Source organism: Chionomys nivalis, chromosome 17, assembly GCF_950005125.1.
Source record: "Chionomys nivalis chromosome 17, mChiNiv1.1, whole genome shotgun sequence".
Classification (NCBI taxonomy): domain Eukaryota; kingdom Metazoa; phylum Chordata; class Mammalia; order Rodentia; family Cricetidae; genus Chionomys; species Chionomys nivalis.
Window position 1 is genome coordinate 19098491 of NC_080102.1, and position 21842 is coordinate 19120332.

Consider the following 21842-nt stretch of genomic DNA (forward strand, 5'->3'; position numbering starts at 1 on the left):
AAATTCTTTCTATGAGGCTACAATTACCCTGATACCAAAACCACACAAAGACTCAATCAAGAACAAGAAATTACAGACCAATCTCCCTCATGAACATTGATGCAAAAATACTCAATAAAATATTGGCAAACGGAATCCAAGAACACATCAAAAAATCATTCACCATGATCAGGTTGGCTTCATTCCAGTGATGCAGGGATGGTTCAACTTACAAAAATCTATCAATGTAATCCACTATATAAATAAACTGAAAGAAAAAACCATATGATCATCTCATTAGATGCTGAAAAAGCATTAGACAAGGGGCTGGAGAGATGGCTCAGCAGTTAAGAGCATTGCCTGCTCTTCCAAAGGTCCTGAGTTCAATTCCCGGCAACCACATGGTGGCTCACAACCATCTGGAATGATGTCTGGTGCCCTCTTCTGGCCTGCAGACATACACACAGACAGGATATTGTATACATAATAAATAAATAAATATTAAAAAAAAGAAAAAGCATTAGACAAAATCTAACACCCCTTTGTGATAAAGATTTTGAAAAGATCAGGGATAAAAGAAACCCATCTAAACATAATAAAAGCAATATACAGCATGCCAATAGCCAACATCAAATTAAAAGGAAAAAAACTCAAAACCATCAAAAAAATGAAAACCATGAAAAAAATCATGAAAAAAAATCAAGAACAAGACAAGGCTGTCCACTCTCTCCATATCTATTCAATATAGTTCTTGAAGTTCTAGCTAGAGCAATAAGACACCAAAAGAAGATCAAGGGGCTACAAATTGGAAAGGAAGAAGTCAAACTTTCACTATTCTTAGATGATATGATGGTATACAATAGTGATCCCAAAAATTCTACCAGGGAACTCCTACAGCTAATAAACACCTTCAGTGATGTGGCAGGATACAAGATCAACTCAAAACACTCAGTAGCCTTCCTATATCCAAATGATAAAGAAGCTGAGACTGTGTTCATTATTAAGGGGACAGATTTAGGTTAGACATACTTGCATTCAAACCCAAATTATCTTTCTATCTGTAGCCTGGAAGTCACAGTCAGCTACAATGACGCATTCTTAAATTCATCAATCAGAGACTTGGTTGCTTGAGTCACCCAGGGAAAAACTTTCTGTGAAAAGAATGGCAGCTTTGGAGAGTGAACCCTACTGGGAAAACTGAGTGTGGATAACTAGGGGTACTGTGTTGGGAATACAAGGACTGGCTTCATTTGGCTCAAGCAGTTAAGTCCAGCAGGGTAGGAAAGCAGAACTAGAAAGCCAAACACTAGGTTCTAGATGTTAGGGTGATAAAACAAGTGGTCTCCAGCAAAACCATATGTAGCCAGATAGCTGTGTACCTCTCAGAAGTGTGGGTGTCAGAACGGAGGGCAGCCTTCCAAACCAGTCCTTTCTCGGAGAAGAGTCGTGAGCTGTCAGCAGGCTGTTCTGGTTGAAGCCCAAGCAGATACCAAACAATACCAAACCCGACAAAAGCAGCTCTGCCCTAATTGCTCTTCCCACTTCTAGGGGAAGTCTTTGTTTTCTGTTCCTCTATAATAGTGCATCAATTGACAGCTTCCTTTCCCAAGAGCCCACCAGGCTTCAGACTCTGTGACTCCAAGAAAGCGTTTCCATGTCTTCTTGGAACTTCAGTCCCTCCAAATCTAAATAGTGGGGAAATTTAACAATTGTTTCCTATTACATATTCCAATAAGACTTTTGTTTGCACTAGAGTTTTTGTCTGCATATGTGTATAGGTTGTTTTGTGTATGTGTGCCCATATTTGTGAGCATTCACATTTGTATGTGGGTGTGCAAGAGCATGTGCACACATATGTGTATGTGTGAAGCCCTGAGGTGGATGTCAGATGTTTTCCCCAATCACACTCTACTTTTTTTTCTTTCTTTCTTTCTTTCTTTCTTTCTTTCTTTCTTTCTTTCTTTCTTTCTTTCTTTCTTTCTTTTTCTTTTTTTCTTTTTTTGAGACGGGGCTATTCACTCTACCTTCAGCTAGAGTAGCTATCCATCAAGCTCCAGGGATACCCTTGTCATCCATTCCCCAGCTCTGGGGTGGCAGGTACACCCTAATTTTTTTTTTTAGTGGATGCTGGAAGTCAAACCCAGGTCCTCACGCTTGCATGGCAGGCACCTTATTGGTTGTATCATCTCACCTGGCTCTGTTTAACTAATTTGTTTTAAATTTACTTATTTTACCTAGCCACACAAAGTTTCCTTTAAACAAGGAAAGCTGTGTCCAGTTTCTTTCTAAGGCTACTAGAGCAGGGGACCACTGAGGGCTGTGATGACTGAGTTGGGAGAACTAGATCTGGTCTGACATACCACACACGAGAATGCCAGCTTCCAGGTTAGCCAAGTCTAGGCAGCTGCTCTTCCCAGCTCACAGCTGCCTTTGTAAGAGCTCCTGGCTCAAGCCTCCAAGTCTCCCCAGAAGTTTTTCAGTAAGGGGCTGAACAAATTGACCCCTAAAGATGACCCGAGGGCTCTGCCATTTGACAGCCATGGTCCTACCCACCTCCTCTCAGAACTGGACACACTAATGAGACACCTGCTGCTTCCCAGCAGGTGACCTAGAGAGGAGCATCGTCAGAGGTGAGCTTAGGAGATGCCATCCATCAGGGTTTCTTTAGGACTTCTCATTTGACCACTTGTTCAAAAAGCGATTTGGTCATCAGGTGACTGTGTTAGCAGGTGGAGCTCAAGCAGGCTGAGCTCACAGGTACTGGAAATGCCTTCATTTGTCGCAGCTGCTACCTCTTTGCATCTGTGGATGACTTCCCTGCTTCCAATGCTGGCATTCCCCTGACTCAGGAGTTGGTGGCATGGCTCTTCTGTGTACTCATCAGATCCATTGTTTCCATCAGCCACCCACGACAACTGCCCCTCTCTCTTCTGGTCCTAGTTTGTCCTGGCTGTTAGCCCAGTCCCTCTGGCTGAAGTACTCAAAGCCAACATAATTCTACACATGGTACCTATGTCCATAGCCTGGCCAGCTCCGTAGCTGCTTCCATGCCTGATTGACATCTTTGCTGTTCCTTGGTCTCTTCTAGTTCTCATGTCAGTCATCCTCCTGCTTGCATCATTCTCCATGTTCCTTCCAGGACATGAGTTAATCATGTTCTCTTCTCTTCTGCATCTTCAGCTGCTCCCTGCTCCTTACCTATGAGACTATTCACCGAATATTGTTGTTTTTAAACACTGGTTCCTCCAAATGCAGCGAACAGAGTTTGAGAAGTGCTTCTTGGGACGTTCCTCAGGGGAATTTGAAATATCTGCTGCCGTAAAAAGGCTCTCTGAAGAACATTTTAAAATATCTTTTTCAAAACATAGTATTTCCAAATGTAACCACAAAACCATTTTGGTTTTATTGTAATGGCTAACATTCCATGAAGAGAAGAATCTAGACCGTTTACGTATATCAAATTCTCCGACTTTTAAGCTCTATCAAAAGTTATTCTCAAACTTCTTTCTCGGGGTCACATATGGGTCCTACCTACCCTGCAGCCACTGCAGGCTCTTTATGCCCGCCCACTGCCGGTTCCTGGATCTCATAGATTTACACTTCTGCTCTTAGGCATGCCGAGATAACTCATTAACTCGTTCTGAAATGCCTCTCCACTCTGCCCACTTCCACTCCTGCAGAGCATTTGCTGGTTTATGAGAATCATCAAGATTCCAGAAGGCTTGCCCGCTCTGTTTCAGATGTTCGCTCCTGGCCCATCCTGCTCTTTGTCTCTTGGTCTATGCAATGCGTGCCCATTGTTTGTAGGAAATCGAAACAGCCCTTGCCTCCTTTGTCACTGTGTTGGTTTGTCGAAGACAAGGATCGCTTTACTCTTGGATTCATACTTTCAAACATGTATTTATTCAGTGTCTACTATGTGTGGGTGTGTTCCCGAGGAACGTTCCCAAGCAGACAAAACACAGATCTTGCTGCCATTATCTGTCTACCATGCTTTTTAAATTCCAAAAGTGCTCTCTTGTCTTACTGCCGCGTGAGTTCACTACACATCCCAAGAAAGGGCCATTTCTACCTAATTCCATGAGTAGCACCCCCTGAAGCTGTTCAGTGTACAGTGTTTATAAACCTATGTGGCAGGTCTGCCTTCCTAAATCCTGCTGCTTCTCAGGAAGCTTTCACTTACCATCATGTGAGCTTTGTCTATATTTTAAATTTATTTTTAGTCTTTGTCTCTTGGTATAGAACAAAGAAAAGCTATATTGTCCTTGCCTTCACTCAAGTCCCACTGACTTAAACAAAGTAAGAGTCTCTTCCTTAAGTCCTACTGGCTTGAACAAAGTAAGAGTCTCCTCCTTCATGCTTGCTGCTCAGTCAACCATGCCCACTAGGGGCCTAAACTAAGCGAACTAATTCACCTTACATAGCATCTCTGTGTGTTCTTTATGCACTAAAGTTATCAGTTAGTGATCTAATGATCTGAATTTTTGTAGAAGCCATTATTTCTCCTGAAATAAGATAGTGACAGGTCCAGAGAACGAGAAGGAAGATTCTAGCATAGTATTAAGACTTTCCAGAACACTCTGCTCAGGCCCCGGGAGACTTCATTGTCAGCTTCATCACAGACTCTTGCCTCCTCTGGTGGCTATCATGTTGGCACAGTGATGATATTGTTCTCACATTTCCTTCCTGGGAAGCATGATCTGCTGCAGTGTCACCATGTGATTATGGTGTGTGTCTAGCTGGGACACACACACACACACACACACACACACACATTTGCTGTTTGAACTCGGGCCCAATATATTTCCTCTGAGATCTTTTTGTTTGCCAGGGTTGGTGACAATTTCCCTCTGTGTTTTGAAGACTCTATTCTGCCTTTGGGCTTCTCTTCTCTGAGACATGTGTATTATTCTTATTATTGCTTCTTGAAAAGGTGAGCACTCACCAAGGTTTTCTTGTGGCTCTGTGTGTGGTCACAGAATTTCCATTTCTTCCTTTTTACTTTAGCTTTCCTGACATCCTCTGTCATGTCTTGTTTTGGGCAGCGTAAATATTGCTACTATAGAGTTTGTATCTGATGATGATACTACCTAAGTCCCCTGGGATCTGTTTCTATGGTTGTTGCTTCTCTCGACAATTAACTACATTGTCCTGTCTCCTTACATTCTATGTTTTATTGCACAGTGGACATTGCACATAACAATATGCAGTGAAATTGGAGCCCAGTTCCACTTTTTAGCTTTTCTTTTTTCCTTTTAATTTTCTAAGTTATTTTTAAGCCACCAGTGTCTCACCTTGCACAGCTTTGGAACTGATGTAATTAGGGCAACAGAGAAGGGAGAACCGACAGACACATGCAGAGAAAAGCCAGGCCTGGGTGGGACATGTATCGACGCTGTGAGGACCAGCCCCAGCAGCTCGGGCTTGAGGGGACATCGGTGGACTATCCCGCAACTTGACTTCTCTCTCTGAGGGAGTAAAACTTAATTCTCTGGAGCTGGCAAGAGGGCCAAACTTAGCTCTCTAGGGTCAGAGAAAACAGGAACACACACACACACTTTTTAAAAATATTTATCTATTCATTTATTTATTTATTTATTATGTATACAATATTCTTTCTGCGTGTATGCCTGAAGGCCAGAAGAGGGCACCAGACCTCATTACAGATGGTTGTGAGCCACCATGTGGTTGCTGGGAATTGAACTCAGGACCTTTGGAAGAGTAGGCAATGCTCTTAACTGCTGAGCCATCTCTCCAGCCCCCCCCCCCACCACACACACTTTTATTTTAGGGTCTTTCTCTGTCCTATCTCCTCTCTCTCTCTCTCTCTCTCTCTCTCTCATACATATATATATATATATATATTTCTTTTCTTATTTTTTCTTTATTTCTTTTCTTAACTCTATCCAGATGTATCCCTTCTGTCTATCTTGATGTCTTCCTTCTAACTGGCTTTATTTTTTTTCCCTTACAGCTTACCTACCCCAGAAAAACTCTCAGGAAGTATAAAAATTACGATGTGGTTACATTCTATTTTGTAAGTGAATGATTACAGTAAATACAAGTAAAAAACATGTTTTCTATATCCCTTGCATGATTAAACATTTTACATATTACAGGTGAAAAACAAGTTGTTCCAAAGACCCACATATGTTCATATCCAAGCAACTTGTTATAGATTAACAGAGTGTAAGCAAGCAAGGTATTTTTCTCAGTCAGTTCTTTTGTTGATAGACTGCATTTTGCAGTTACAAAGGACCAATTATTTTATTGTTTATCTCTAAAGGTAATCTTAGGTGAAATCTTAGAAGCATTACAAGTCTAAACTTTTATATATGAAAAAGAACCAGTCATCTCTACTTTAAATCCTCAGGGTGCATATCCATTCATCAACAGGAAGCTAAGGGCAGACATGGGTTCAAGGAATTAACCATCACCTTTGATCACCCACCCATTCTAGCAAGAAAGGCGCATCAGCTGATAATAACAGGGCTACTTGGTTCTTGTTCCATGACCTTAACGAGTCCCTCACTCAACTGTGCCTTCCTAAACTTTAGATTGTTTCCCTGTTTTTTTTTTTTAACCTCAAGCCCATTAGCAAAAACATCTTAACCTAACCTTAAGTCATATTTAAAACTTTGTTTCAGCTACAAAGTACACCAACCTGTGAACACACCTTTCAACATTAAGATTAAAATTAGTTGAGCTAAGTTAACTTCTGGGAAACAATTGTTTTTATTAACCGCTCAGCTAAGCTACAGTCTATGCAGCTCCTCAGATAGAGAAACTAGCTGTGTGACTTTTTATTGTTCTTATTTTCTTTCCTCTGCAGCCCCTGTTTTACTGGGGGAGGGGGCAACACTTTAAACAGTACATCTTAAGAGGAAATCATCTTTATAATAATCCACAGGTCAAAACGCCCAGTAGAATGGGATATTTCCAAGAGATAATCACATTCCATTAAGGGCAGCCGGGATCTCCCCATACCCGTTCACATCATGCCAGATATCAAAGAGAAATAGCAGCTGCAAACATGCAACGGCACAGAAGTAGCAAGAGACATTCTGGGGGCTGAGGCTCCTGGAGCCTTGCCTACCGGAGATTCTCCCACAGTGCTTTGCATGCTGATGGGCTGGTCCCCTGAAGTCAGTTGTCACCTGCTGCTCCTCTGACATGACCACTGATAGTCAGTCACTCTGACTGAGGCACAACAGCAGCCTAGGAAGCCAGGGTGTTTGTTGCAAACTGCTGAGTGAAGATGTAGGTGGGCTAATCTTAGTAGAGTTCTATGTAGTGAGCAGACACGAGGACTGGACTCTGTAGGCTCTAGGAGGAGGAAGCTGTGTTTGGTACTTTGTTCATACACTGCTGGCATCTATACTCAGATCAGAGGAGGCCTTGCCATTCCCATGAGCCTAAGGCACTGGAATCCTTTCCAGGGTGGTGGTCGTGCCAACAATACACACTCACTCAGGACTTCGTGCACCCTTCACAGAAGCAATCCAGAACCAACTCTATCCAAGTAGAGACAGCTTAAAGTTGAGCCTTGGTCTTTGCAGGGCCAATGCGGCTTGCCCTCCCTCCTAGAGAATTCTCTGTGTCAGAAAGCATGTCAGAGCAGGACATGCCTTTCCACACTTCCTCACAGCGATTCTGTGACTTAGAGAGCATTGTCCCCCGTTTTGCCAGAGATGGGACTGAGAGTCGGAGATCCAAAGTCACTTTCCCCATCTCCTACAGCTAGAGAGCTCAAGCCTGGTCCTTCATTGCTGTGCCGAGCAGGAGAACCAGTTGAAGGCTAGATGATGAGTGGAGGATGACGGAGGAAGGCTTCTGAACATCTGTGATTATCCAGATGTGCAGGGCCCGGATTAAGGTCATGCAAGGTCCTGAAAGGAAACAGATGTGTTGGGCCCGGATTAGGGTCATGCAAGGTCCTGAAAGGAAACAGCTCTTCCATTTTTGTGCCAGGGACCCACTGGCCTCACCTTTGCCCTAGTTGTACAGCCAGATCTTTTTGAGTTTCTCATGTTTCATCTTCCCTGGGATATTAGAGCAATTTGTCCTTTACAACACATTATTCCAGTTGTCCAGAGTTGAGTTATTTCACCTTCATTTTCACTTGGACTCATTTTCCCAGGGCCCCATGTGCTGAGCAAGTGCACACCATGTCTACAGGCCACGCTGACCCATTTACTTATGAAGAAACTTCACCTTGACTATCAGCCTTTCCATCTTCACCATACTATGGGATCTCTTATGAGCTGGGGGTCAATACTTAAGATCACAAATGCATGCGTTTTTTGGAGAATTGACAAGGCTGACATCTCGGCGCTCCTGGGATAAGGAAACACACTTCGCTTTTTAAAAAGAGTTTTTAAAATATGCCTTTTTTAAAAAAGATTTTATTTTTAGTTTATGTGTATGAGTGTTTGTCTGCATCCACGTACGTGCACCTGCTGCTTGCTTGGTGCTTATGGAGGCCAGAAGAGGGCATTCGGTCCCCTGAAACTGGGGTTATACAGAGTTGTAAGCTCCCTTGTGGGTGGCAGGAACCCAAGCGGCAAGAGAAGCAAGTGCCTTTAACTGCTGAACCATCACTGCAGCCCACACACGAGGCCTTTACAAAAGCATATCCAATAATGTTCTTAGAGCCTGGGGAGAGTTAGAGTGGGGTGGAGAAAAATGACTAATGTTCGCAGTTGGGTGGGAGGGGTAATTCCTAATACCCTGGAGCAGCAGGACAAACACCATCAGCAGAAATTGAGGATTTGGAATATCCAACCCCTACACACAAAGAAATGTGACAGGTATGCCATCTGATCATTCCATGTTATTTTAAAAAGCTATTATACTTTATACATTATAAGTATGCATAGTTATTATATATCAAATTAAAATAGAATACAAAGCATGTCCACAGGCAGCTCCTCACCCACCACAGTCTCAGCTGTTTTGGTCCTATTCCTTATGTTCGGTGTAGGGCTACCGTTACGTAAGGATGCTTTCATCCCTTTCTCCCTGCTCCCCTCCCCATGATCCTCTTTGTTCACCTAGACAGTCTCCTTTCTACTTTTAAGTCTTACAAACACACAGGATTTTACATAACTATATAAACTCATAGAAATACAAATGAGAGAAAGAAAGCACACAGTGTCTGTCTTTGTGCCTCTTTGTCTTGTGTGGCTCTGTGAAGGCTGAGGAGCAGCTGGCCTTCTGGGTGAGGCCATGCTGGCAGACAGCACCACTCACCTTGGCCCACCAGGCAGCTGGGTACTTGTCCTCCCGGTGCCAGCTTCCTTTTCTGGCTCAATCTGCAGCTTCATTATCTCCAGCCTATTTGGTATTTGTAGCGTCTGATTGTCTTTTTTCTGGGCTTTCGTGTAATTAGCTTAACCACATCTGCCGTGGCCAACTAGAACATGACTGCCACAGTGAAATGGGGGACGCTTGCGCGTTGCCGGTTTTGATGAGCAATCGGGCACTTTCTGGCAGATGGAGCTAATGTCTCAGTCATCTAGTAAACACTTGTCAAGAAGCCACTGCATGTGTGGTTCTGCTTGAGGGTTTGGAGAATGAGAGGAAGTAAGGACAGATGTCCTCTTGGCCAACCTCTGTAGACTTTGCGGGCAGACAAGAGTTGCACGGAGGTGAATCACAGACTCCAAGGCAGAGCATGTGATCCTGGAGGCCTGAAGGGTTGGCCAGCCCAGTGCATGAGGCTCAGTGAAGGAAAGTGACTCGTACAGGGTCACTCCAGAAAGCCTGTACTTGCTCACCCAATTCCCACACTTGCTGTGCCTATGGAGAAACGCAATGCAGTCAATGGTCGTAGGGCAGGAAAATGGCCACAGTAACTGGAACCCAGTCTGGAAAGGCTCCTTGACAGATATGGGCAGCAAGGTAGGTCCCGAAGAGATGACAACATGGGCTACCTGTGGGAAATTCCCCATCTTTAGGAGAATTCTGTAGGTTCTTTGTGGGATAGTTCTACAAATATCGGTAATTGTCCTGTCGTTTCATTGTGCCCAAGGGCACAAAAGTGACCCATTTTCTCCTGAGTTCCACATTCAGGAGATTTTACTTTATCCTTCACAGAAGATTTAGCAGTAAGTCTCTGTTCCATTAAATCTCATAGCTGTGCACTGTGGGCTGCCATGATCTCTTGAATCTCTGAAGGCAGAGGGTAGTTAAGTGTCAGAAGCCCAACATGTGATCACAGTCCCCTTCCCATCCACCGTTGCAATTCTGTGTGTCATTTTATCGAGCTGTGAACATCTATACACTTGTGGGGGCGTTGCCTCTCCATTGTCTACTGTAAGCTTATTGGAAGTTATGTCTGGCAAACATCATGGCACACCCCGAGTGCTCACTTAATGTTTGCCAATCAGTGCTCTTATCATCAATGGTTGATTGAAGGTTAGGTGTGCTGCAGGGTCCTGATGAGACAAAGATGTCTTGCTGGGGGGTGCTGCATAGCCTGGTTACCCTTCCTCACGTCTCTCCAGCCTCTCACTATTGGCTGTTTTATATGGCAGGTCCCTTCTTCTGGACTACAGGGTCTCCCTCCCATTGGCCCACCAGACATCACACAGATCTATCCTGTTCCCGCCAACATCCGTCCAGTGCTGAGTAAATACCGGGTCGAGGTATGGCTCAGGAAGTGGAGAGGCTTGACCCATAGGACGCAGAGCGGGGGGTGCCACCTGCGTAGTTGGGGAGGTGTGGCGGGATGGGCAGATGACCCAGGGAAGACCTCACTAGCCGAACTAGACAAGACAGAGTCTACCATGAGCTGCATTGTTTGCAGCTGGAAGACCACACTGTCCCTCCCAGGAGTCACACCCTGGCTTCTCCATTGGTCATACACCAGGCTTCTCTCTGGCTTTGCCCTCCCCTCTCCTCAGGTCCTCTTCTGGGGTGTCCGAGAAATGAAGAAGGTACAGCTTCTCTCGGTGGACCGGCCACAGGTTCTCATTGAATGTGGGGGACGAGGCGTGAAGTCTTGCGTGATCCAGAGTTACAAGAACAACCCCAATTTCAGCGTGCAGGCAGAGGCCTTTGATGTGGTACGGGCTTTTCCTTCCTCAGCAGCTCAGCCCCCTTTCCACAGCTGGGCTCCTCTGCTTCACCAACTTAGCCTGGGGAGATGCTTCAAGATTTCAGGTGTATGCTATTTGTATGATTAGCCTAATTATGGAAAGCCAGGCTTTCAGAATGAGAAACATTGGATACCTGATGTGCAAATGTTCAGGTCTAGAGCGTACAATAAATCAAAGGAAGTTAGAAGACTTTTGCCTGGACAGGGATCTTTGGAGCACAACCCCCAACTCCTCTACACCAGCCTTACCTGCAGCACGTTCTCAGCTCAGCATCATGACATAGGCCTACCATCCTAGTTACTCAGGAAAACTGAGGCAGGAGGAACACAAGTTCAAGGCCCAGACAGGCTACAAGGAGAGTTCCATACTGGCCTGGGCAACTTAGTGAGGCCTTGTGTTAAAAATGGAAAGTAAGAAGAGGGCCGGAGATGTCGTTCAATGGCAGGGTGCTGGCCTAGCCTCTGTGTTGCTCTGGGTTCAGTACCCTATAACCACCCACTCCCATTCACGCATGCCCCCAAAGAGAAATAAATACCCAGCATTAGGTCTAGCCCAGTCTACCAAATAAAGAGATGTTTAGAGCAGGGCACAGACACCCCTGGTTTAACAAACCCTCCCATTGCTTCTGAGAACTGCTGGCTACAAAATGCTCTACAGAAATTTACTTTGATGGCCACATTTAACTAAGGCCCCTGGTGTTCAGAAAGCCAGTGGCTGTCGTGTGTAAGTTATGGCTCTTGACAACTGTGCTCTTATTTATTTCGATATTTCAGCATACATGGGGGGATTTTGTGCTCTGGTTTGGACTAATTATGAAAAGTTTTCTTTGTCCAGCCGACTCAGTTCCACAGACCCATGTTCCAGATGATCAAAGGGGACACTAAAGTGTGTGTAGTGTCTGAAACCCTCCATGGTGGATGTCATGGATCCTCTCGGGGCACTAGGGCAGACAAGTGTGAATAGCATTGTCCACTTAGCTTCACGCCTCGTGGCTTGGTCTTCATTTGTTTCACATACTGGGATTGGTTAAACAGTAATAGCAAATAGGAGACTTGACAATGCTGCCATGGAGATAAGGAGTGGGAGACAGATGCTTCACAACTGACATCTCTTAGGGATTTGTACCTGGCATGAATTGCTATTAGAACATATCTATCCTAGTTTTCACACTTATTTCTGACTTGGGAAGACAGTCCCCTAGAGTGTAGGCAAACTGCCGGGCTGGTCTGAGGACTAGAATGTCAAGGCAAGGAGAAGACAGACAGACATCCAGCTGTGCCTGCCTCTAGATGAACCCGCGGGGCCGGAGCAGGCAGAGCCACCCAGGTAGCGGCATCTTCCCTCCACCTCTTCTGCAGGAGCTGCCTGAGAATGAGCTCCTGCACCCACCTCTGAGCATCTGTGTGGTGGACTGGAGAGCCTTCGGGAGAAGCACTCTTGTGGGCACCTACACCATCAACTGCTTGAAGCAGTTTCTGTGTAAATCCAGAGAGCCCCTTGCCCTGACCTCACAGACAGATGGAGCCTGGGCCAGACCAGGTAGGAAGAGCATCATCCTAGATGCCAGAGTGAAAATGACTGTAGAGGAGATAGACGTGCTTTGCTGGTGAGCCACTGCCACGTGGCAATACACAGATTAATAGAAATGGGTTAAATTAGGATGTAAGACTTAGCCAATAAGAAGCTAGAGCTAATGGGCCAAGCAGTGATTTAACTGATACAATTTCTGTGTGATTATTTTGGTTTTGGGCAGCTGGGACAAACAAACGGCTTTCCTGTTACACTTTCAGCTCTTACCTCCCCAATGGTGGGATTATAGATTTCTAAAACAACAAATGGTTCATTGTATGATATTTTGATTGTGTTCAGACAAATAAAGTTTGCTTGGAGTCAGAGCTCAGAGCTAGCCACTGGAGGAAGAAAACAAATTAACTACAGAGGAATGGAGGATTGAGGACAGATAGGAGACAGGATGTAGTGAGGCAGGACTGAGAAAGCATCTTGGCCATTTTGGAGGAAGGGAAGGGAGAGGTAGGAAGTTACTGGTGGTACTTCCCTGCTTCTCTGATTTTTCAGGTTCTTACCCTGATATCTGACTCCCAATTTTTTATTGATAAGAATAATTAGTTAGGTTTCACTGGTTTCTACTGCCCTGACTTCTAAGATGTAAATCAAGTCGGCCTGATTTTTATGTATTTCATAATTGGAGTCACAGCCTCTGTACTACCTGTGGTTTCCTTTCTTTAAATTTATGTTTACATTTATGTTTACATAATTACTCTTACATTTTTATGTGAGCGATGAAAAACCATAAATTCCCTAGAAAATACACTGGTTTTTCAATTTATTTTTTTTCTTTTTAAGGGCTGTGCATTTCTCTATATACTCCAGATTTAATTTCTGTGTCAGATATATAATTTTCAAATATTTATATTTCATTATATGGATTACCATTTATAATTCTTGATTTTATTCTCTGATCTATTCAATTTTAAATTTTTGATTAAATAAAATTCATATACTTCAAGTTAAAAAAAAAAGAAAAAAGAAAATGACTGTAGAGATCAGCTATCTGTGGGTATGGACAGTGGTATCTGCAGTCCAGTGACCAGCTGGACCTTTCTGGTGAATTTACACCTTTATTCTCTCGTGTTGGAATCAAATCTTCCACTGAGACACACTTGAATATTCCTTAGGCTCCTCTCCCCAGCCCTTGTTCTCTGCCAGTTTTCTTGGCTTTACGCTTCGTATTATTTTAATTTGTTCCGCTTTTGGTTCTCAGGTGTTCAGAGTTAATTACACCTCCTAGTTCCATGCTGCAGCATCGTCATTGAGCTATTCAGGTCTTCTCTGTCGTGTCTGCTCTCCTCCGATACCTGCCTGCCAGACCTCTCCCCAGGGCAGAGCTCTCATCAACAGATTTCATGAGCGCGCGCGCGTGTGTGTGTGTGTGTGTGTGTGTGTATGTGTGTGTGGTGTGCAAGCATACACATGCAAGTGTAAGACCCATGGAGGTCAGAAAAAAAACCCAGATGCCCTAGAGTAACAGGTGGCTGTGGGCCACTTGATGTGGGTGCTAGGAACCTAACTCAGGCCCTCTGCAAAAGCCTATGCACCCTGAACTGCTGAGCCATTTTTTTCAGGCCCTCTTGTAAATTCATGCACATTTGATCTACACACATGACATAGTGTTGTAACATTTTTTTTTTTGGTTCTTTTCAAGCGATGCTACATTCTAATATCTCTCCACATTGCCAAGGGCTCGTTAGCTGTTTATGACAACCCATTGCATCTGCTGTATTTCCCTTTTCCCTTTCCTGTTGAGTTTCCCTGGACTCCTAGGTTCTTCACAAGTCTCTGCTTTCACCAACCATCCGGTAATGAAGGTGCCTGTGTGTGTTTCCCAAGGGAAGATGCTGTGTGGGAATTTCTCCAGCCTTTTTATCCAGGAGTGAGACTAGGGGTCTCAGGGAACGTGCACGTGTAATTGCACTGAATACAGACAGAGGGCGCTCTGGAGCACTGTGCTGATTTACTACTCCCTTGGAGCCCCACTTTGCCGCTTCTTACACCATGCTCTCTCCCCACCTCCTCCTCTTCACCTCCTACTATCCAATTTTGGAGGGTTGAATTTTGCTTTTGTTGGGGGGTTTGCTATTCTGGGGGTGTCCCCTTCAGCGCGGGTGTCCTATGGGAGTTTGTTGGATTAGCTCTGCTGGTGAAAGGCATACCCAGAGGAACGAGAACCTCTGAAGGCCTTGTCAACCGCAGAAAACACCCATCAGTGCTGAGTTGTGCAACATGAAATGCAGAGGACATTTGGCGAGTGTGGGAAAGTGTTATGTCTCGTAATGACGTCATCAGCCCAGTCAGGATCTCATGGAACCCTAGGGTTTGACCCTGCTTTCCACTAAGCACATGTGATCGTATGCCCCATGTCCTGCCTACACCTGGAGCTCAATGATTTCTGAAACTTCAGTCCCTGCAGATCTACATAATGGGAGAGACAATCAATGCAGAGGACCTGTGCCCTAAACGTTGGCTTTTATGATCCACAGTTTCTCTAAGGGATGAAGAATTAATACTGCCATTTGTTGATTGCCTAATCATACAACAGATTCCATAAATGATGGTCTCATTTTATCCCGCAGGAAAATAGTTACTGTTGTCCCAGAAGTAAGGAAAACAAGGCTTAGAAATGTCAAGAGCTTGCCTTTGGAAGCCGGCTGTGTCCCATGGCTGAATGAACTCTCTCTCATTCATCCTTTTCAGATTCACTAGCAGCAATTGAGTCTTCTGGATCCTCCCAGGATCCCCCAACAGATCACATCTATGTGGATGTTGAGCCACCACCTACAGTGGTGCCGGACTCTGCCCAGGCTCAGACAACCACCCTAGTCGACATCCCTGACTCCTCTCCGATGCTGGAGCCCGAGCACAAACCTGTATCCCAGGAACTACCGAAAGATGAAAAAGTCAAGGTCAGTCAGTGTAATCTGCTTCTTGTTTGCCAGGCTCAGGGGAATTTGCACTGGAAAAATCCAGACCACCACTAGTTATGTGTCCTTGAGCCAGCAACTTCACGTCTCTGGGTACTAGCTTCCTCGTTCACAATGAAGATTGAGATGCCTACCTCAAAGTACTGCTGGGGGATTGGAAAGTTACTGTGTATGAAATTAAAGTGCTAGTCAGATGTGACAGTAATCGTTAATGGGACAGAAACTCTTCTAAATTCATTAGCTTGGAAAGGCAAGGGTTTCTCCATCCAGAAATACTTGCACAAACATCTAGAGCCTCCTTTGTACAAGTTCAGACATGGCCAAGATGTGTTCTTTGAATTCTAAAGAGGAGAAAGACTTTCCGTTCTCAGTTAAGTGGGCTTCTGGGAGGCTTCTACTGCTATAGCAGCTGGGACACGCCCAATTGCTGACACCAGTCTTCTTCAAAGGCCTTCTTTCTGAGATATATATTGATAGTCATTGCCTATAACTAAATCTCTTCTACTGCCCGCCTCTTATGCATTAGCTGTCACTTCCTTGCACTTCTTAAACAAGAAATGAAGCTAACTGTGGAGTTCCTACTTCATGTCACTAGAACTTTCCCACGGTGAAGCAGGCTACTGTTATCATCTTCAGTTGAGAAAACTGAGAATCACCTATTTCATAGTAATTGCCTACTGCTTGTTGACCCAAGGCTGTCAGCCGCCGACACCCCTTCTGTGATATGACACCATGTTACGTGGTCCAGCAACCTATCTTCCCTACTTCACTTGGAGCTTTCTGGGTTTGGGTTGAAGTCACACTGTATCCCTAAAGTCAAACACAGTATACAGCATCTTTGTAACTGCTGGCTGAACTAATTCAAGGATGGTTGAAGATATGGTTAAATGTTCAATTATTGAAGCAACAAGAAATGCTACCACAAAACCAACAGACACCTCTGTTCACCTCTCACTGGGCATCTACATACACTCTTCCTCTGATAACCAGTTAGCTTCTACATGTAACGAACCAGGTCCAACTTGTAACCTGCCTCTCGTCCCTTAGCAAGATCCCAGGAAGCCTTCCCGGAGATCCACCAAAAGGAGAAAAAGGACCATAGCAGATGAATCAGCTGAGAATGTCATCGATTGGTGGTCTAAGTATGACGCCTCCCTAAAGAAAGCACAGAAGGTAAGGCCTTCCCTGTCTGGGACAGTCGGGGGACTCGGGGAGAACATGGCGTCTTCTCCCTCTTCTCCCTCCTCCCTCAAGGTCATGCATCTCCCTTTAGGTTTCAGTATGAAGAGCCTGAGGGCTTAAACATGATCCTGTCTGGTATTCCACTGTGGTCTGGTCAACTTATCGGAGGCTAAATTCTTAGAGAAACCTGATCCTTCCTCTCTCTCTCTCTCTCTCTCTCTCTCTCTCTCTCTTTTTTTCTTTTTAAATTTTTGATCCTTCCTCTCTTAGCCGCTAACAATTGCCCTCAGCTAGGGGCAGAACTTCAGTTCCCAATCCTCTCTCTGTGTTGGAAAGGGTCTGACTTGGACTTGCACAGGCCTTCTGCTTGCTGTCTCAGGAGATGCGATGTGCAGCTGCCCTGTCGTGTCCAGAATATGTACTTTTCTCATGGTAGATGACTAGTCATCCACCAGCTCTGGTTATTACATGCTTTTGCCCCTCTTTTCCACAATGGCCCCTGAGCCTTTGAAGGAGGGTTGCAGTATAAGTTGTCCCTGGAGAGCTGAGTATCCAAGGATGTGTGGGCATCACGCGGTCACTTTGATGGGAAAGGGACACAAAGCTGGGAGGGAAGAGAAGGAGGGATAGATCTGGATGGAGCTGGGTGAGGGCTGAGTCAAAACTCAACCTTTGATAAGGGAACACAGCAAGTAGGCACAGGAGGTGCTCTTAGTGGCTGCAGCTGAGGATGGATCCTGTCAGGACCCCAAGGGCAGGCCAACACAGATGCCTGAATACTAACAATAGCTCTGGCCTCTACTGAAACTTTAAACTCTTGAGAACTCCGGAGATGGATTTGGGGTTGAGGGGGTCACTGGGTCTCTTTGTCTGTCTTCTCAATGTGATCACATTGAATAAATCTGGTTTTCACTTAACAAAAAAAAAAAAAAAATTGCCAAAGAACTAACCTTTTAAAAATGTGGTTCTATTAAATGCAGTAGGGAAAAGCGTAGACCAAGGCTCCCGGATACAAGACCTCCTGGCTGAAGCTGGTGTAGTTCATAAGCTCTGTTGAACCTTTGAAGGGTATTCAGTACAGTCCATATCTGCAGGCTCTAATCCCTGAGAAACTTAGGGAGGTCTGCCCGGGAAAGAGGAGTCTCAATAGGGAGCAGCAGCAAGGGTAGGGGACACCCAGGCCACAGAGCAGCAGGACTTCGGCAGGAGTCTACATCTGTAGGGGAACTGACCCAAGTAAAGGAAGATCTTGGCCCAGCAAATCACAATAATTGGTGGGTTGCCAGAGGAGCCCCAGAGCCCCATGAACATGGACTAAGACAAGGATCAAGTCCTAACACAACAGAGCTGTGGGGAATGGGCCTGGAAATTCAGGCTACAGCTTGGGGACCAATTTTATTATGATTTATCAACACCAGGGTAAAAAAAGTAAGAATTGGTCACATGCTCTCATAGCTGAGGCTGTTGGGACTCTGTAAGTTAGAGAGACTGCATTTTCATCCAGAACTGCTCAAAAACAACGGTGTAGAGTGAATTAGCAAATCAAACACTAGCCCTTGCCTCCATTCCCCTTCCTTTTGCTGGATGGATGTTTCTACTTCCTATGAATAGTTAACCCTTTGTTGTCTCTCTGCTACCCTCCTCAACCCCTGGTACCCACCCAAGGGCCCACCATAGCAGCAGGAGGAACTCCTAGGGCAGGCTGTGGGCTGCTCCAGGGAAGTGTGAGATAGATTTGTCCTCCCTATAGCTGAGGAGAGCCTGTCACAGAGAACAATGGTCTTCACGTGGTGACACTGTTGTTGGGTGTACAGAAACCTATTTTCTAGGGTTAGGTCATCCCAATTGCTAGGAGCCATGTCGTCACAGTGACGCTGCATTCTGGAGGCTTCTTGGTGACTATTTAATATTCTTAAAATGGCGGTCCTGGGGTCACAGACAGTTGGGGAATCAAATTAGAGCTGTTAGCACTCAGGATTTGTAACTTAGAAAGAGCAGTGTCCATAATCTTATTTCCTTTTTTTTTTTTTTAAGGAAAAGGAGAACAACCTCAAGGAGAAAGGGGCCACAGGTGAGTAGCTATTCGGGGGTGCTTGGGTGTAGAACAGGGCCAGTAGAATAAGTGGAGTCGTGGGAAACACGCTGTGGTTCAGCTTCTTTGTCCTCATAAAGATGGCAATGCATGCCGAAGGTCTTCCAGAACCTGCCTGGCCAGCTTCGGGTTCAGCCCCCCAGTTCCAGAAAAGAAAATCTTGTTGGTATTGGAGCTGAGCTGGCCTGTAATTCAGTTTAATTCCTGGAATGACTGGCTCGTGTCCTGTGCAAAGCTTTCATACAGAAGTAGCAGGATAAAAATAGGATCAAGCTAGGCGCACGGGCCCAGACTAAGATGAACGTGAATAGTGCTGAGTGCACAGATCTGGATTCAGGATCCAGACTCACTTCACGAGGACTGGTTAGGTCTGACTTGGCAGAAACCCAACAAAAGCAGCTTGAGAAATGATCAAGAGTTCAGTTCAAGTCACAGCCTAACTACCGCAGTAACACCAAGCAGCCAAGAATGGTTCAGATGGCATGGACAGTCACATACACATGTACACGTGGTGTGCGCGCACGCACACACACACACGCATGCACACACATACGCACGCACGCACGCACCCCTGGGAGCCTAACTAACATGCTGCATTTCACATTCCTCCTATGACCAGACATCTCCAATCGCATTTTCACTGTACACATGAGACAGGGATACAAAGAGGTTGAGTTACTCATCTAAGGCCACAAAGCTGGAAATAGCAGAGCTCAACATCCATCTTTATTCACTTTTCTTTTACACAATGCAGCTAAAATTTACTAAATAACATTACTAGCATGACCTTGTATAAGACAACATATTTTAGCCTCATGTTGCACTAGGTGACTCTCAAGACCCTGAGGACATTTGAGAAGGAAAACAAAAAGCTTTAGGATTATCCAAATTCAGGGTCTTTTCTCTGCTAGCTGGGGGAAAGAGAAAGTAACATACCTTTAGACCTGGCCCACTTAACACTTTGCCTGGCCCTAGGGCAGCCACAAACACCGTATTTACAGATGATACAAACTGCAGGGCTGTATGTAGTAACCCCCTGCAGTTAACAATCCTATAATAATTTCTGCCAAATATCCACAGAAGCCAAGCCAGGCGAGGTGGTGTTGGATATAGATGATGTCCCCAAAAAGAAGAAAGACAAAGTGCTCAAGAAGAAGCTGAAAGATGATGGAAATGATGGGATCCCAAATCTGGCTGTCTTGAAGGTCTGTGGGCCCCAGGGTCTCCACGGGTGGGGTTTCTTGGTGCTTTGGTCAACTGTAGTGACTTTTTTCTATGCACTCACTCACACTGTCTTCATTATAGTCACTGATGTGGGGAAATAAAATCTCACGTGCATGCAAGCCAAGATAAGGAAGCTTGTTCGTTTGTTTTTTTCCACAGCCCTATAGTCAGAAAGGGTATAATGGACATTGCTTAGCCTCAGCCCAGGAGGTCATTTACAGTGTACAAGTTCCCTTCGGCTCCTCTTGCAGCACAATTTTGAGGGCACTCAAAATAGCAGGAGCTTTCACCAAAGCCAGTTCCATCAGACCAATCTTCCTATTAGTGAGTGGGTATTAGCTAGAGGCATACTGAGGGATGTGAAAATTTGAAGTACAGCAATTACTTACATAGATGATCAAGTTGGGTAAGTCATTTTGAGAGGAAATTTGAGTATTTTAATTATATTTCTAAACCTCAAATTGAATTATTCTACTTTGCATTTCTAAAGTCTATATATTATTTTCCACTTGGAAAAATTTTATGTGTGCATGCATTATAATAAAAATAAACATTCTGTCATGTTAAATGTGTTAAGAATTAATAAATATTAATGATTTCAACTTTTCCAAAGTACTACAGTCTATATTTAATAGCCAATGACATTAATTAAGCATAAAAAGGGTTATTGTGTTTATACTTATGCATTTAAAAATGTTTTATGGGCTGGAAATTTGGCTCTGTGGCTAAGAGCACTTGGTACTCTTGCAGAAGATCTGGGTTTGGTTCCCAAAACCTACTTGGAAGCTCATAAGCATCTGTAATTCTAGTTCTAGAGGGTTCTGACATCCTCTTCTGGTCTCCACAGGTACTAGGTATACACATAGGACAATACATATGTGAAGGCAAAACATTCATACACATAAAAATAAATAACTATTCAAAATGTTTTCAGTTGGCTATGCTTCTTGGAATTAAAATTTTTGTGCAAAGGGCTTTATAAAATGCATAGTAGTTAACTTTAGGAGTGTTCAGCCAAATGTTTTCCTTGCTAAGAATAAATCAACATTAATAAATCAATAGGTCATTCCTATTATATCCTGGTGAAGAATTTGTCTATATTTTGTTTGTTTTCAAACCTTGAATGCGAATGAAAGGTGGTGGAGTAACTAACCTTCCATCCTCTGAGTGCCATCTTCCTTCTCTCTACAGATATACGATGGCGATCTTGAGAGCGAGTATAATAATTTTGAAGACTGGGTGAAGACCTTTGAACTCTTCAGAGGCAAATCCACAGAAGATGATCACGGCCTAGATGGAGACCGAGTCATAGGAAAGTTCAAGGCAGGTTCCCATGAGGACCCCATTCTTTGTCTTTCTCCATAAATGTCAGCCATAACTCAGTTCTAACAATGGCGCTGTGATATGGGACCTGGAGGGGCAGGGGAAGCATCCTCAGTGCCCACCCAGCACCTTCTTTGAAACCCCACAAGGACCAACCACAGTCTTTGGAGATACTTTTGATTTGTGGCCAGTGAGTTAAACTCACTCTATGGAATGTAAAAAGACATAGTCACTACCTGTAAGGACCATTGTCCTTTGCTTTGCTGTTCCATCCATAACACATTAAGTACGTGATCTATTCAGACTTGCCAGTTGAAAAACTAAGATAAATCAAACAATACAGACCCCCTTTTTGGCAGACTTGGGGGTTCAGTTTACAAAGCAGTCCCTAATATCTAGTTCACCACTGCATGCTGGACCTTTAATAGGCTGCACCTTGTG

General features: G+C 44.4%; 1 protein-coding gene across 1 annotated transcript in view; it reads left to right on the forward strand.

The window, feature by feature from the left end:
• The window catches only part of Fer1l6 (fer-1 like family member 6), a 112891-nt gene that overhangs the window by 64356 nt on the left and 26693 nt on the right, over positions 1 to 21842 (forward strand). Inside the window, exons 22-29 of the mRNA XM_057792116.1 lie at positions 10518 to 10628; positions 10887 to 11048; positions 12440 to 12620; positions 15345 to 15562; positions 16628 to 16753; positions 18797 to 18833; positions 19935 to 20059; positions 21270 to 21401. Coding sequence (XP_057648099.1) covers positions 10518 to 10628; positions 10887 to 11048; positions 12440 to 12620; positions 15345 to 15562; positions 16628 to 16753; positions 18797 to 18833; positions 19935 to 20059; positions 21270 to 21401 — 1092 coding nt within the window. The remainder of the gene's footprint in view (positions 1 to 10517; positions 10629 to 10886; positions 11049 to 12439; positions 12621 to 15344; positions 15563 to 16627; positions 16754 to 18796; positions 18834 to 19934; positions 20060 to 21269; positions 21402 to 21842) is intronic.